The sequence below is a fragment of the Oncorhynchus keta genome, unplaced genomic scaffold, assembly GCF_023373465.1.
Source record: "Oncorhynchus keta strain PuntledgeMale-10-30-2019 unplaced genomic scaffold, Oket_V2 Un_contig_9533_pilon_pilon, whole genome shotgun sequence".
Taxonomy (NCBI): domain Eukaryota; kingdom Metazoa; phylum Chordata; class Actinopteri; order Salmoniformes; family Salmonidae; genus Oncorhynchus; species Oncorhynchus keta.
In genome coordinates, this window is record NW_026290583.1 from 11,036 (window position 1) to 26,807 (window position 15,772).

At 48.6% G+C, this 15,772-nt stretch overlaps 1 protein-coding gene across 1 annotated transcript; it reads left to right on the forward strand.

Annotated features, from left to right (window-relative positions):
• Positions 1–369: 369 nt before the first annotated feature.
• LOC127927126 (protein kinase C-binding protein NELL2-like) lies at positions 370–15,280 on the forward strand (the record flags this gene model as incomplete). Its single annotated transcript, XM_052512914.1, has 3 exons — positions 370–538; positions 14,716–14,909; positions 15,104–15,280. Coding segments are annotated over exons 1-3 (402 nt in total), but the record flags the coding sequence as incomplete, so codon positions are not given.
• Positions 15,281–15,772: the final 492 nt, after the last annotated feature.

Consider the following 15,772-nt stretch of genomic DNA (forward strand, 5'->3'; position numbering starts at 1 on the left):
CCAACCACCCCACCACCCACCAGCCACCCCACCACCACCCCACCAACCACCACCACCCCACCACCCCCACCACCCCACCAGCCACCCCACCACCACCCCACCACCACCCCACCAGCCACCCCACCCCCCACCCCACCCCCCAACCACCCCACCACCCACCACCACCCCACCACCCCACCAGCCACCCCACCAACCACCCACCACCCACCAACCACCACCACCACCCCCCACCCCACCAACCACCCCACCAACCACCCCCCACCACCAACCACCCACCCACCCCACCACCCCACCACCCCACCAGCTTAGGCCCAGCTGTGTTTAACAAGCCTGAAACTGAAACATCTGTGTGAGCGGGGTTGTGTGTGTTTGTGTCTGTGTGTGTGTGTCTCACCAGACATTGATGAGTGTACCGATGGCTTCGTGGAGTGTGACAGCAGAGCCATCTGTGTTAACCTGCCTGGCTGGTACCACTGTGAGTGTCGGGACGGCTACCATGACAACGGGATGTTCTCAGCCAATGGGGAGTCCTGTGAAGGTAAGTTGGGTGTCTAGACTCACCTGTATGAGCACAGTACTGGTATGCACAAGGATCTTAGGTCCTGGAATTATTATACAAACACATATCTCACCCATTACTATTTTCCCTGTGGAATTCAACTGTATTTGTTTGTTGACTTCATACACTAACCTGTAGTCTGTCTGTCCCTCCTTCATACACTAACCTGTAGCCTGTCTGTCCCTCCTTCATACACTAACCTGTAGTCTGTCTGTCCCTCCTTCATACACTAACCTGTAGCCTGTCTGTCCCTCCTTCATACACTAACCTGTAGTCTGTCTGTCCCTCCTTCATACACTAACCTGTAGTCTGTCTGTCCCTCCTTCATACACTAACCTGTAGCCTGTCTGTCCCTCCTTCATACACTAACCTGTAGTCTGTCTGTCCCTCCTTCATACACTAACCTGTAGCCTGTCTGTCCCTCCTTCATACACTAACCTGTAGCCTGTCTGTCCCTCCTCCTTCATACACTAACCTGTAGTCTGTCTGTCCCTCCTTCATACACTAACCTGTAGTCTGTCTGTCCCTCCTCCTTCATACACTAACCTGTAGTCTGTCTGTCCCTCCTTCATACACTAACCTGTAGCCTGTCTGTCCCTCCTCCTTCATACACTAACCTGTATTCTGTCTGTCCCTCCTCCTTCATACACTAACCTGTAGTCTGTCTGTCCCTCCTCCTTCATACACTAACCTGTAGTCTGTCTGTCCCTCCTCCTTCATACACTAACCTGTAGTCTGTCTGTCCCTCCTTCATACACTAACCTGTAGCCTGTCTGTCCCTCCTCCTTCATACACTAACCTGTATTCTGTCTGTCCCTCCTCCTTCATACACTAACCTGTAGTCTGTCTGTCCCTCCTCCTTCATACACTAACCTGTAGTCTGTCTGTCCCTCCTCCTTCATACACTAACCTGTAGTCTGTCTGTCCCTCCTCCTTCATACACTAACCTGTAGCCTGTCTGTCCCTCCTCCTTCATACACTAACCTGTATTCTGTCTGTCCCTCCTCCTTCATACACTAACCTGTAGTCTGTCTGTCCCTCCTCCTTCATATACTAACCTGTAGTCTGTCTGTCCCTCCTCCTTCATACACTAACCTGTAGTCTGTCTGTCCCTCCTCCTTCATACACTAACCTGTAGTCTGTCTGTCCCTCCTCCTTCATACACTAACCTGTAGTCTGTCTGTCCCTCCTCCTTCATACACTAACCTGTAGTCTGTCTGTCCCTCCTCCTTCATACACTAACCTGTAGTCTGTCTGTCCCTCCTTCATACACTAACCTGTAGTCTGTCTGTCCCTCCTCCTTCATACACTAACCTGTAGCCTGTCTGTCCCTCCTCCTTCATACACTAACCTGTAGTCTGTCTGTCCCTCCTCCTTCATACACTAACCTGTAGTCTATCTGTCCCTCCTCCTTCATACACTAACCTGTAGTCTGTCTGTCCCTCCTTCATACACTAACCTGTAGTCTGTCCCTCCTCCTTCATACACTAACCTGTAGTCTGTCTGTCCCTCCTCCTTCATACACTAACCTGTAGTCTGTCTGTACACTAACCTGTAGTCTGTCTGTCCCTCCTTCATACACTAACCTGTAGCCTGTCTGTCCCTCCTCCTTCATACACTAACCTGTAGTCTGTCTGTCCCTCCTCCTTCATACACTAACCTGTAGTCTGTCTGTCCCTCCTCCTTCATACACTAACCTGTAGTCTGTCTGTCCCTCCTCCTTCATACACTAACCTGTAGTCTGTCTGTCCCTCCTCCTTCATACACTAACCTGTAGTCTGTCTGTCCCTCCTCCTTCATACACTAACCTGTAGTCTGTCTGTCCCTCCTCCTTCATACACTAACCTGTAGTCTGTCTGTCCCTCCTTCATACACTAACCTGTAGTCTGTCTGTCCCTCCTAACCTGTAGTCTGTCTGTCCCTCCTCCCTTCATACACTAACCTGTAGTCTGTCCCTCCTCCTTCATACACTAACCTGTAGTCTGTCTGTCCCTCCTCCTTCATACACTAACCTGTAGTCTGTCTGTCCCTCCTCCTTCATACACTAACCTGTAGTCTGTCTGTCCTCCTCCTTCATACACTAACCTGTAGTCTGTCTGTCCCTCCTCCTTCATACACTAACCTGTAGTCTGTCTGTCCCTCCTCCTTCATACACTAACCTGTAGTCTGTCTGTCCCTCCTCCTTCATACACTAACCTGTAGTCTGTCTGTCCCTCCTCCTTCATACACTAACCTGTAGTCTGTCTGTCCCTCCTCCTTCATACACTAACCTGTAGTCTGTCTGTCCCTCCTCCTTCATACACTAACCTGTAGTCTGTCTGTCCCTCCTCCTTCATACACTAACCTGTAGTCTGTCTGTCCCTCCTCCTTCATACACTAACCTGTAGTCTGTCTGTCCCTCCTCCTTCATACACTAACCTGTAGTCTGTCTGTCCCTCCTTCATACACTAACCTGTAGTCTGTCTGTCCCTCCTCCTTCATACACTAACCTGTAGTCTGTCTGTCCCTCCTCCTTCATACACTAACCTGTAGTCTGTCTGTCCCTCCTCCTTCATACACTAACCTGTAGTCTGTCTGTCCCTCCTCCTTCATACACTAACCTGTAGTCTGTCTGTCCCTCCTCCTTCATACACTTAACCTGTAGTCTGTCTGTCCCTCCTCCTTCATACACTAACCTGTAGTCTGTCTGTCCCTCCTCCTTCATACACTAACCTGTAGTCTGTCTGTCCCTCCTCCTTCATACACTAACCTGTAGTCTAGTCTGTCCCTCCTCCTTCATACACTAACCTGTAGTCTGTCTGTCCCTCCTTCATACACTAACCTGTAGTCTGTCTGTCCCTCCTCCTTCATACACTAACCTGTAGTCTGTCTGTCCCTCCTCCTTCATACACTAACCTGTAGTCTGTCTGTCCCTCCTCCTTCATACACTAACCTGTAGTCTGTCTGTCCCTCCTCCTTCATACACTAACCTGTAGTCTGTCTGTCCCTCCTTCATACACTAACCTGTAGTCTGTCTGTCCCTCCTCCTTCATACACTAACCTGTAGTCTGTCCCTCCTCCTTCATACACTAACCTGTAGTCTGTCTGTCCCTCCTCCTTCATACACTAACCTGTAGTCTGTCTGTCCCTCCTCCTTCATACACTAACCTGTAGTCTGTCTGTCCCTCCTCCTTCATACACTAACCTGTAGTCTGTCTGTCCCTCCTCCTTCATACACTAACCTGTAGTCTGTCTGTCCCTCCTTCATACACTAACCTGTAGTCTGTCTGTCCCTCCTCCTTCATACACTAACCTGTAGTCTGTCCCTCCTCCTTCATACACTAACCTGTAGTCTGTCTGTCCCTCCTCCTTCATACACTAACCTGTAGTCTGTCTGTCCCTCCTCCTTCATACACTAACCTGTAGTCTGTCTGTCCCTCCTCCTTCATACACTAACCTGTAGTCTGTCTCCTCCTTCATCACTAACCTGTAGTCTGTCTGTCCCTCCTCCTTCATACACTAACCTGTAGTCTGTCTCTCCCTCCTCCTTCATACACTAACCTGTAGTCTGTCTGTCCCTCCTCCTTCATACACTAACCTGTAGTCTGTCTGTCCCTCCTCCTTCATACACTAACCTGTAGTCTGTCTGTCCCTCCTCCTTCATACACTAACCTGTAGTCTGTCTGTCCCTCCTCCTTCATACACTAACCTGTAGTCTGTCTGTCCCTCCTTCATACACTAACCTGTAGTCTGTCTGTCCCTCCTCCTTCATACACTAACCTGTAGTCTGTCTGTCCCTCCTCCTTCATACACTAACCTGTAGTCTGTCTGTCCCTCCTCCTTCATACACTAACCTGTAGTCTGTCTGTCCCTCCTTCATACACTAACCTGTAGTCTGTCTGTCCCTCCTCCTTCATACACTAACCTGTAGTCTGTCTGTCCCTCCTTCTTCATACACTAACCTGTAGTCTGTCTGTCCCTCCTCCTTCATACACTAACCTGTAGTCTGTCTGTCCCTCCTCCTTCATACACTAACCTGTAGTCTGTCTGTCCCTCCTCCTTCATACACTAACCTGTAGTCTGTCTGTCCCTCCTCCTTCATACACTAACCTGTAGTCTGTCTGTCCCTCCTCCTTCATACACTAACCTGTAGTCTGTCTGTCCCTCCTTCATACACTAACCTGTAGTCTGTCTGTCCCTCCTCCTTCATACACTAACCTGTAGCCTGTCTGTCCCTCCTCCTTCATACACTAACCTGTAGTCTGTCTGTCCTCCTCCTTCATACACTAACCTGTAGTCTGTCTGTCCCTCCTCCTTCATACACTAACCTGTAGTCTGTCTGTCCCTCCTCCTTCATACACTAACCTGTCTGTCTGTCCCTCCTCCTTCATACACTAACCTGTATTCTGTCTGTCCCTCCTCCTTCATACACTAACCTGTAGTCTGTCTGTCCCTCCTCCTTCATACACTAACCTGTAGTCTGTCTGTCCCTCCTCCTTCATACACTAACCTGTAGTCTGTCTGTCCCTCCTTCATACACTAACCTGTAGTCTGTCTGTCCCTCCTCCTTCATACACTAACCTGTAGTCTGTCTGTCCCTCCTCCTTCATACACTAACCTGTAGTCTGTCTGTCCCTCCTCCTTCATACACTAACCTGTAGTCTGTCTGTCCCTCCTCCTTCATACACTAACCTGTAGTCTGTCTGTCCCTCCTCCTTCATACACTAACCTGTAGTCTGTCTGTCCCTCCTCCTTCTTACACTAACCTGTAGTCTGTCTGTCCCTCCTCCTTCATACACTAACCTGTAGTCTGTCTGTCCCTCCTCCTTCATACACTAACCTGTAGTCTGTCTGTCCCTCCTCCTTCATACACTAACCTGTAGTCTGTCTGTCCCTCCTCCTTCATACACTAACCTGTAGTCTGTCTGTCCCTCCTCCTTCATACACTAACCTGTAGTCTGTCTGTCCCTCCTCCTTCATACACTAACCTGTAGTCTGTCTGTCCCTCCTCCTTCATACACTAACCTGTAGTCTGTCTGTCCCTCCTCCTTCATACACTAACCTGTAGTCTGTCTGTCCCTCCTCCTTCATACACTAACCTGTAGTCTGTCTGTCCCTCCTCCTTCATACACTAACCTGTAGCCTGTCTGTCCCTCCTCCTTCTTACACTAACCTGTAGTCTGTCTGTCCTCCTCCTTCATACACTAACCTGTAGTCTGTCTGTCCCTCCTCCTTCATACACTAACCTGTAGTCTATCTGTCCCTCCTCCTTCATACACTAACCTGTAGTCTGTCTGTCCCTCCTTCATACACTAACCTGTAGTCTGTCTGTCCCTCCTCCTTCATACACTAACCTGTAGTCTGTCTGTCCCTCCTTCTTCATACACTAACCTGTAGTCTGTCTGTCCCTCCTCCTTCATACACTAACCTGTAGTCTGTCTGTCCCTCCTCCTTCATACACTAACCTGTAGTCTGTCTGTCCCTCCTTCATACACTAACCTGTAGTCTGTCGGTCCCTCCTCCTTCATACACTAACAGTCTGTCTGTCCCTCCTCCTTCATACACTAACCTGTAGTCTGTCTGTCCCTCCTCCTTCATACACTAACCTGTAGTCTGTCTGTCCCTCCTTCTTCATACACTAACCTGTAGTCTGTCTGTCCCTCCTCCTTCATACACTAACCTGTAGTCTATCTGTCCCTCCTCCTTCATACACTAACCTGTAGTCTGTCTGTCCCTCCTTCATACACTAACCTGTAGTCTGTCTGTCCCTCCTCCTTCATACACTAACCTGTAGTCTGTCCCTCCTCCTTCATACACTAACCTGTAGTCTGTCTGTCCCTCCTCCTTCATACACTAACCTGTAGTCTGTCTGTCCCTCCTCCTTTATACACTAACCTGTAGTCTGTCTGTCCCTCCTCCTTCATACACTAACCTGTAGTCTGTCTGTCCCTCCTCCTTCATACACTAACCTGTAGTCTGTCTGTCCCTCCTCCTTCATACACTAACCTGTAGTCTGTCTGTCCCTCCTCCTTCATACACTAACCTGTAGTCTGTCTGTCCCTCCTTCATACACTAACCTGTAGTCTGTCTGTCCCTCCTCCTTCATACACTAACCTGTAGTCTGTCTGTCCCTCCTCCTTCATACACTAACCTGTAGTCTGTCTGTCCCTCCTTCATACACTAATCTGTAGTCTGTCTGTCCCTCCTCCTTCATACACTAACCTGTAGTCTGTCTGTCCCTCCTCCTTCATACACTAACCTGTAGTCTATCTGTCCCTCCTCCTTCATACACTAACCTGTAGTCTGTCTGTCCCTCCTTCATACACTAACCTGTAGTCTGTATGTCCCTCCTCCTTCATACACTAACCTGTAGTCTGTCTGTCCCTCCTCCTTCATACACTAACCTGTAGTCTGTCTGTCCCTCCTCCTTCATACACTAACCTGTAGTCTGTCTGTCCCTCCTTCATACACTAACCTGTAGTCTGTCTGACCCTCCTCCTTCATACACTAACCTGTAGTCTGTCTGTCCCTCCTCCTTCATACACTAACCTGTAGTCTGTCTGTCCCTCCTTCATACACTAATCTGTAGTCTGTCTGTCCCTCCTCCTTCATACACTAACCTGTAGTCTGTCTGTCCCTCCTTCTTCATACACTAACCTGTAGTCTGTCTGTCCCTCCTCCTTCATACACTAACCTGTAGTCTGTCTGTCCCTCCTCCTTCATACACTAACCTGTAGTCTGTCTGTCCCTCCTCCTTCATACACTAACCTGTAGTCTGTCTGTCCCTCCTCCTTCATACACTAACCTGTAGTCTGTCTGTCCCTCCTCCTTCATACACTAACCTGTAGTCTGTCTGTCCCTCCTCCTTCATACACTAACCTGTAGTCTGTCTGTCCCTCCTTCATACACTAACCTGTAGTCTGTCTGTCCCTCCTCCTTCATACACTAACCTGTAGTCTGTCTGTCCCTCCTTCTTCATACACTAACCTGTAGTCTGTCTGTCCCTCCTCCTTCATACACTAACCTGTAGTCTGTCTGTCCCTCCTCCTTCATACACTAACCTGTAGTCTGTCTGTCCCTCCTCCTTCATACACTAACCTGTAGTCTGTCTGTCCCTCCTCCTTCATACACTAACCTGTAGTCTGTCTGTCCCTCCTCCTTCATACACTAACCTGTAGTCTGTCTGTCCCTCCTTCATACACTAACCTGTAGTCTGTCTGTCCCTCCTCCTTCATACACTAACCTGTAGCCTGTCTGTCCCTCCTCCTTCATACACTAACCTGTAGTCTGTCTGTCCCTCCTCCTTCATACACTAACCTGTAGTCTATCTGTCCCTCCTCCTTCATACACTAACCTGTAGTCTGTCTGTCCCTCCTCCTTCATACACTAACCTGTAGTCTGTCCCTCCTCCTTCATACACTAACCTGTAGTCTGTCTGTCCCTCCTCCTTCATACACTAACCTGTAGTCTGTCTGTCCCTCCTCCTTCATACACTAACCTGTAGTCTGTCTGTCCCTCCTCCTTCATACACTAACCTGTAGTCTGTCTGTCCCTCCTTCATACACTAACCTGTAGTCTGTCTGTCCCTCCTCCTTCATACACTAACCTGTAGTCTGTCTGTCCCTCCTCCTTCATACACTAACCTGTAGTCTGTCTGTCCCTCCTCCTTCATACACTAACCTGTAGTCTGTCTGTCCCTCCTCCTTCATACACTAACCTGTAGTCTGTCTGTCCCTCCTCCTTCATACACTAACCTGTAGCCTGTCTGTCCCTCCTCCTTCTTACACTAACCTGTAGTCTGTCTGTCCCTCCTCCTTCATACACTAACCTGTAGTCTGTCTGTCCCTCCTCCTTCATACACTAACCTGTAGTCTATCTGTCCCTCCTCCTTCATACACTAACCTGTAGTCTGTCTGTCCCTCCTTCATACACTAACCTGTAGTCTGTCTGTCCCTCCTCCTTCATACACTAACCTGTAGTCTGTCTGTCCCTCCTCCTTCATACACTAACCTGTAGTCTGTCTGTCCCTCCTCCTTCATACACTAACCTGTAGTCTGTCTGTCCCTCCTCCTTCATACACTAACCTGTAGTCTGTCTGTCCCTCCTCCTTCATACACTAACCTGTAGTCTGTCTGTCCCTCCTCCTTCATACACTAACCTGTAGTCTGTCTGTCCCTCCTCCTTCATACACTAACCTGTAGTCTGTCTGTCCCTCCTCCTTCATACACTAACCTGTAGTCTGTCTGTCCCTCCTCCTTCATACACTAACCTGTAGTCTATCTGTCTGTCCCTCCTCCTTCATACACTAACCTGTAGTCTGTCTGTCCCTCCTTCATACACTAACCTGTAGTCTGTCTGTCCCTCCTCCTTCATACACTAACCTGTAGTCTGTCTGTCCCTCCTTCTTCATACACTAACCTGTAGTCTGTCTGTCCCTCCTCCTTCATACACTAACCTGTAGTCTATCTGTCCCTCCTCCTTCATACACTAACCTGTAGTCTGTCTGTCCCTCCTTCATACACTAACCTGTAGTCTGTCTGTCCCTCCTCCTTCATACACTAACCTGTAGTCTGTCCCTCCTCCTTCATACACTAACCTGTAGTCTGTCTGTCCCTCCTCCTTCATACACTAACCTGTAGTCTGTCTGTCCCTCCTTCTCCATACACTAACCTGTAGTCTGTCTGTCCCTCCTCCTTCATACACTAACCTGTAGTCTATCTGTCCCTCCTCCTTCATACACTAACCTGTAGTCTGTCTGTCCCTCCTTCATACACTAACCTGTAGTCTGTCTGTCCCTCCTCCTTCATACACTAACCTGTAGTCTGTCCCTCCTCCTTCATACACTAACCTGTAGTCTGTCTGTCCCTCCTCCTTCATACACTAACCTGTAGTCTGTCTGTCCCTCCTCCTTTATACACTAACCTGTAGTCTGTCTGTCCCTCCTCCTTCATACACTAACTAACCTGTAGTCTGTCTGTCCCTCCTCCTTCATACACTAACCTGTAGTCTGTCTGTCCCTCCTCCTTCATACACTAACCTGTAGTCTGTCTGTCCCTCCTCCTTCATACACTAACCTGTAGTCTGTCTGTCCCTCCTTCATACACTAACCTGTAGTCTGTCTGTCCCTCCTCCTTCATACACTAACCTGTAGTCTGTCTGTCCCTCCTCCTTCATACACTAACCTGTAGTCTGTCTGTCCCTCCTTCATACACTAATCTGTAGTCTGTCTGTCCCTCCTCCTTCATACACTAACCTGTAGTCTGTCTGTCCCTCCTCCTTCATACACTAACCTGTAGTCTATCTGTCCCTCCTCCTTCATACACTAACCTGTAGTCTGTCTGTCCCTCCTTCATACACTAACCTGTAGTCTGTCTGTCCCTCCTCCTTCATACACTAACCTGTAGTCTGTCTGTCCCTCCTTCTTCATACACTAACCTGTAGTCTGTCTGTCCCTCCTCCTTCATACACTAACCTGTAGTCTGTCTGTCCCTCCTTCATACACTAACCTGTAGTCTGTCTGTCCCTCCTCCTTCATACACTAACCTGTAGTCTGTCCCTCCTCCTTCATACACTAACCTGTAGTCTGTCTGTCCCTCCTCCTTCATACACTAACCTGTAGTCTGTCTGTCCCTCCTCCTTCATACACTAACCTGTAGTCTGTCTGTCCCTCCTCCTTCATACACTAACCTGTAGTCTGTCTGTCCCTCCTCCTTCATACACTAACCTGTAGTCTGTCTGTCCCTCCTCCTTCATACACTAACCTGTAGTCTGTCTGTCCCTCCTCCTTCATACACTAACCTGTAGTCTGTCTGTCCCTCCTTCATACACTAACCTGTAGTCTGTCTGTCCCTCCTCCTTCATACACTAACCTGTAGTCTGTCTGTCCCTCCTCCTTCATACACTAACCTGTAGTCTGTCTGTCCCTCCTCCTTCATACACTAACCTGTAGCCTGTCTGTCCCTCCTCCTTCATACACTAACCTGTATTCTGTATGTCCCTCCTCCTTCATACACTAACCTGTAGTCTGTCTGTCCCTCCTCCTTCATACACTAACCTGTAGTCTGTCTGTCCCTCCTTCATACACTAACCTGTAGTCTGTCTGTCCCTCCTCCTTCATACACTAACCTGTAGTCTGTCTGTCCCTCCTTCATACACTAATCTGTAGTCTGTCTGTCCCTCCTCCTTCATACACTAACCTGTAGTCTATCTGTCCCTCCTCCTTCATACACTAACCTGTAGTCTGTCTGTCCCTCCTTCATACACTAACCTGTAGTCTGTCTGTCCCTCCTCCTTCATACACTAACCTGTAGTCTGTCTGTCCCTCCTTCATACACTAACCTGTAGTCTGTCTGTCCCTCCTTCTTCATACACTAACCTGTAGTCTGTCTGTCCCTCCTCCTTCATACACTAACCTGTAGTCTGTCTGTCCCTCCTTCATACACTAACCTGTAGTCTGTCTGTCCCTCCTCCTTCATACACTAACCTGTAGTCTGTCCCTCCTCCTTCATACACTAACCTGTAGTCTGTCTGTCCCTCCTCCTTCATACACTAACCTGTAGTCTGTCTGTCCCTCCTCCTTCATACACTAACCTGTAGTCTGTCTGTCCCTCCTCCTTCATACACTAACCTGTAGTCTGTCTGTCCCTCCTCCTTCATACACTAACCTGTAGTCTGTCTGTCCCTCCTCCTTCATACACTAACCTGTAGACTGTCTGTCCCTCCTCCTTCATACACTAACCTGTAGTCTGTCTGTCCCTCCTTCATACACTAACCTGTAGTCTGTCTGTCCCTCCTCCTTCATACACTAACCTGTAGTCTGTCTGTCCCTCCTCCTTCATACACTAACCTGTAGTCTGTCTGTCCCTCCTCCTTCATACACTAACCTGTAGCCTGTCTGTCCCTCCTCCTTCATACACTAACCTGTATTCTGTATGTCCCTCCTCCTTCATACACTAACCTGTAGTCTGTCTGTCCCTCCTCCTTCATACACTAACCTGTAGTCTATCTGTCCCTCCTCCTTCATACACTAACCTGTAGCCTGTCTGTCCCTCCTCCTTCATACACTAACCTGTAGTCTGTCTGTCCCTCCTCCTTCATACACTAACCTGTAGTCTGTCTGTCCCTCCTCCTTCATACACTAACCTGTAGTCTGTCTGTCCCTCCTCCTTCATACACTAACCTGTAGTCTGTCTGTCCCTCCTCCTTCATACACTAACCTGTAGTCTGTCTGTCCCTCCTCCTTCATACACTAACCTGTAGCCTGTCTGTCCCTCCTCCTTCTTACACTAACCTGTAGTCTGTCTGTCCCTCCTCCTTCATACACTAACCTGTAGTCTGTCTGTCCCTCCTCCTTCATACACTAACCTGTAGTCTATCTGTCCCTTCTCCTTCATACACTAACCTGTAGTCTGTCTGTCCCTCCTTCATACACTAACCTGTAGTCTGTCTGTCCCTCCTCCTTCATACACTAACCTGTAGTCTGTCTGTCCCTCCTTCTTCATACACTAACCTGTAGTCTGTCTGTCCCTCCTCCTTCATACACTAACCTGTAGTCTGTCTGTCCCTCCTCCTTCATACACTAACCTGTAGTCTGTCTGTCCCTCCTCCTTCATACACTAACCTGTAGTCTGTCTGTCCCTCCTCCTTCATACACTAACCTGTAGTCTGTCTGTCCCTCCTCCTTCTTACACTAACCTGTAGTCTGTCTGTCCCTCCTCCTTCATACACTAACCTGTAGTCTGTCTGTCCCTCCTCCTTCATACACTAACCTGTAGTCTATCTGTCCCTCCTCCTTCATACACTAACCTGTAGTCTGTCTGTCCCTCCTTCATACACTAACCTGTAGTCTGTCTGTCCCTCCTCCTTCATACACTAACCTGTAGTCTGTCTGTCCCTCCTTCTTCATACACTAACCTGTAGTCTGTCTGTCCCTCCTCCTTCATACACTAACCTGTAGTCTATCTGTCCCTCCTCCTTCATACACTAACCTGTAGTCTGTCTGTCCCTCCTTCATACACTAACCTGTAGTCTGTCTGTCCCTCCTCCTTCATACACTAACCTGTAGTCTGTCCCTCCTCCTTCATACACTAACCTGTAGTCTGTCTGTCCCTCCTCCTTCATACACTAACCTGTAGTCTGTCTGTCCCTCCTTCTTCATACACTAACCTGTAGTCTGTCTGTCCCTCCTCCTTCATACACTAACCTGTAGTCTATCTGTCCCTCCTCCTTCATACACTAACCTGTAGTCTGTCTGTCCCTCCTTCATACACTAACCTGTAGTCTGTCTGTCCCTCCTCCTTCATACACTAACCTGTAGTCTGTCTGTCCCTCCTTCATACACTAACCTGTAGTCTGTCTGTCCCTCCTTCTTCATACACTAACCTGTAGTCTGTCTGTCCCTCCTCCTTCATACACTAACCTGTAGTCTGTCTGTCCCTCCTTCATACACTAACCTGTAGTCTGTCTGTCCCTCCTCCTTCATACACTAACCTGTAGTCTGTCTGTCCCTCCTTCATACACTAACCTGTAGTCTGTCTGTCCCTCCTCCTTCATACACTAACCTGTAGTCTGTCTGTCCCTCCTCCTTCATACACTAACCTGTAGTCTGTCTGTCCCTCCTCCTTCATACACTAACCTGTAGTCTGTCTGTCCCTCCTCCTTCATACACTAACCTGTAGTCTGTCTGTCCCTCCTCCTTCATACACTAACCTGTAGTCTGTCTGTCCCTCCTCCTTCATACACTAACCTGTAGTCTGTCTGTCCCTCCTTCATACACTAACCTGTAGTCTGTCTGTCCCTCCTCCTTCATACACTAACCTGTAGTCTGTCTGTCCCTCCTCCTTCATACACTAACCTGTAGTCTGTCTGTCCCTCCTCCTTCATACACTAACCTGTAGTCTGTCTGTCCCTCCTCCTTCATACACTAACCTGTAGTCTGTCTGTCCCTCCTCCTTCATACACTAACCTGTAGTCTGTCTGTCCCTCCTCCTTCATACACTAACCTGTAGTCTGTCTGTCCCTCCTCCTTCATACACTAACCTGTAGTCTGTCTGTCCCTCCTCCTTCATACACTAACCTGTAGTCTGTCTGTCCCTCCTCCTTCATACACTAACCTGTAGTCTGTCTGTCCCTCCTCCTTCATACACTAACCTGTAGTCTGTCTGTCCCTCCTCCTTCATACACTAACCTGTAGTCTGTCTGTCCCTCCTCCTTCATACACTAACCTGTAGTCTGTCTGTCCCTCCTCCTTCATACACTAACCTGTAGTCTGTCTGTCCCTCCTCCTTCATACACTAACCTGTAGTCTGTCTGTCCCTCCTCCTTCATACACTAACCTGTAGTCTGTCTGTCCCCCTCCTTCATACACTAACCTGTAGTCTGTCTGTCCCTCCTCCTTCATACACTAACCTGTAGTCTGTCTGTCCCTCCTCCTTCATACACTAACCTGTAGTCTGTCTGTCCCTCCTCCTTCATACACTAACCTGTAGTCTGTCTGTCCCTCCTCCTTCATACACTAACCTGTAGTCTGTCTGTCCCTCCTCCTTCATACACTAACCTGTAGTCTGTCTGTCCCTCCTCCTTCATACACTAACCTGTAGTCTGTCTGTCCCTCCTCCTTCATACACTAACCTGTAGTCTGTCTGTCCCTCCTCCTTCATACACTAACCTGTAGTCTGTCTGTCCCTCCTCCTTCATACACTAACCTGTAGTCTGTCTGTCCCTCCTCCTTCATACACTAACCTGTAGTCTGTCTGTCCCTCCTCCTTCATACACTAACCTGTAGTCTGTCTGTCCCTCCTCCTTCATACACTAACCTGTAGTCTGTCTGTCCCTCCTCCTTCATACACTAACCTGTAGCCTGTCTGTCCCTCCTCCTTCATACACTAACCTGTATTCTGTATGTCCCTCCTCCTTCATACACTAACCTGTAGTCTGTCTGTCCCTCCTCCTTCATACACTAACCTGTAGTCTATCTGTCCCTCCTCCTTCATACACTAACCTGTAGCCTGTCTCTCCCTCCTCCTTCATACACTAACCTGTAGCCTGTCTGTCCCTCCTCCTTCATACACTAACCTGTAGTCTGTCTGTCCCTCCTCCTTCATACACTAACCTGTATTCTGTATGTCCCTCCTCCTTCATACACTAACCTGTAGTCTGTCTGTCCCTCCTCTCTGCAGATATAGATGAGTGTGCGACAGAAAGACACAGTTGTGCTAACGATACGGTGTGTTTCAACGTGGACGGAGGCTACGACTGCAGGTGCCCTCACGGCAAGAACTGCACCGGGGACTGTAACCATGACAACAAGCACAAACACAACGGGCAGATCTGGGTGCTGGACAATGACAGGTGCTCCGTCTGCTCCTGCCAGGTGAGTGATGTACTGTAGAACCTCCTGGGGAATCATGGGAATTGGAGTCTTTTGGAATTAGAGTTTCCAATCAGAGTTTTATATTGCAGTTATAATCTAATGCTAAATCTAACATGTCAAAATATAGATCTGAAAGGAAAAGCTTAGTCTGACTCATTCTCTCACTCTCTCTCTCTCCCCCCTCCCCCCTACAGTCTGGTTTGGTGATGTGTCGTAGGATGGTGTGTGACTGTGAGTCCACCACAGCCGACCTGTTCTGCTGTCCAGAGTGTAACCCAGGCCTCAGCAGCCAGTGTCTGCACCAGAACAGACTAATTACATACAGCAGTGGAGACACCTGGGTGGAGAACTGCCAGCAGTGCCAGTGTATGGTGAGTTGGCATGGACAGACACTGTAGAGAGATGTGGAGGATAGTACCAGTACATACTGAGTTACTGGGGTAGTGGAGGATAGTACCAGTACATACTGAGTTACTGGGGTAGTGGAGGATAGTACCAGTACATACTGAGTTACTGTGGTAGTGAAGGATAGTACCAGTACATACTGAGTTACTGGGGTAGTGGAGGATAGTACCAGTACATACTGAGTTACTGGGGTAGTGGAGGATAGTACCAGTACATACTGAATTACTGGGGTAGTGGAGGATAGTACCAGTACATACTGAGTTACTGGGGTAGTGGAGGATAGTACCAGTACATACTGAGTTACTGGGGTAGTGGAGGATAGTACCAGTACATACTGAGTTACTGGGCTAGTGGAGGATAGTACCAGTACATACTGAGTTACTGGGGTAGTGGAGGATAGTGCCAGTACATACTGAGTTACTGTGGAAGTGGAGGATAGTACCAGTACATACTGAGTT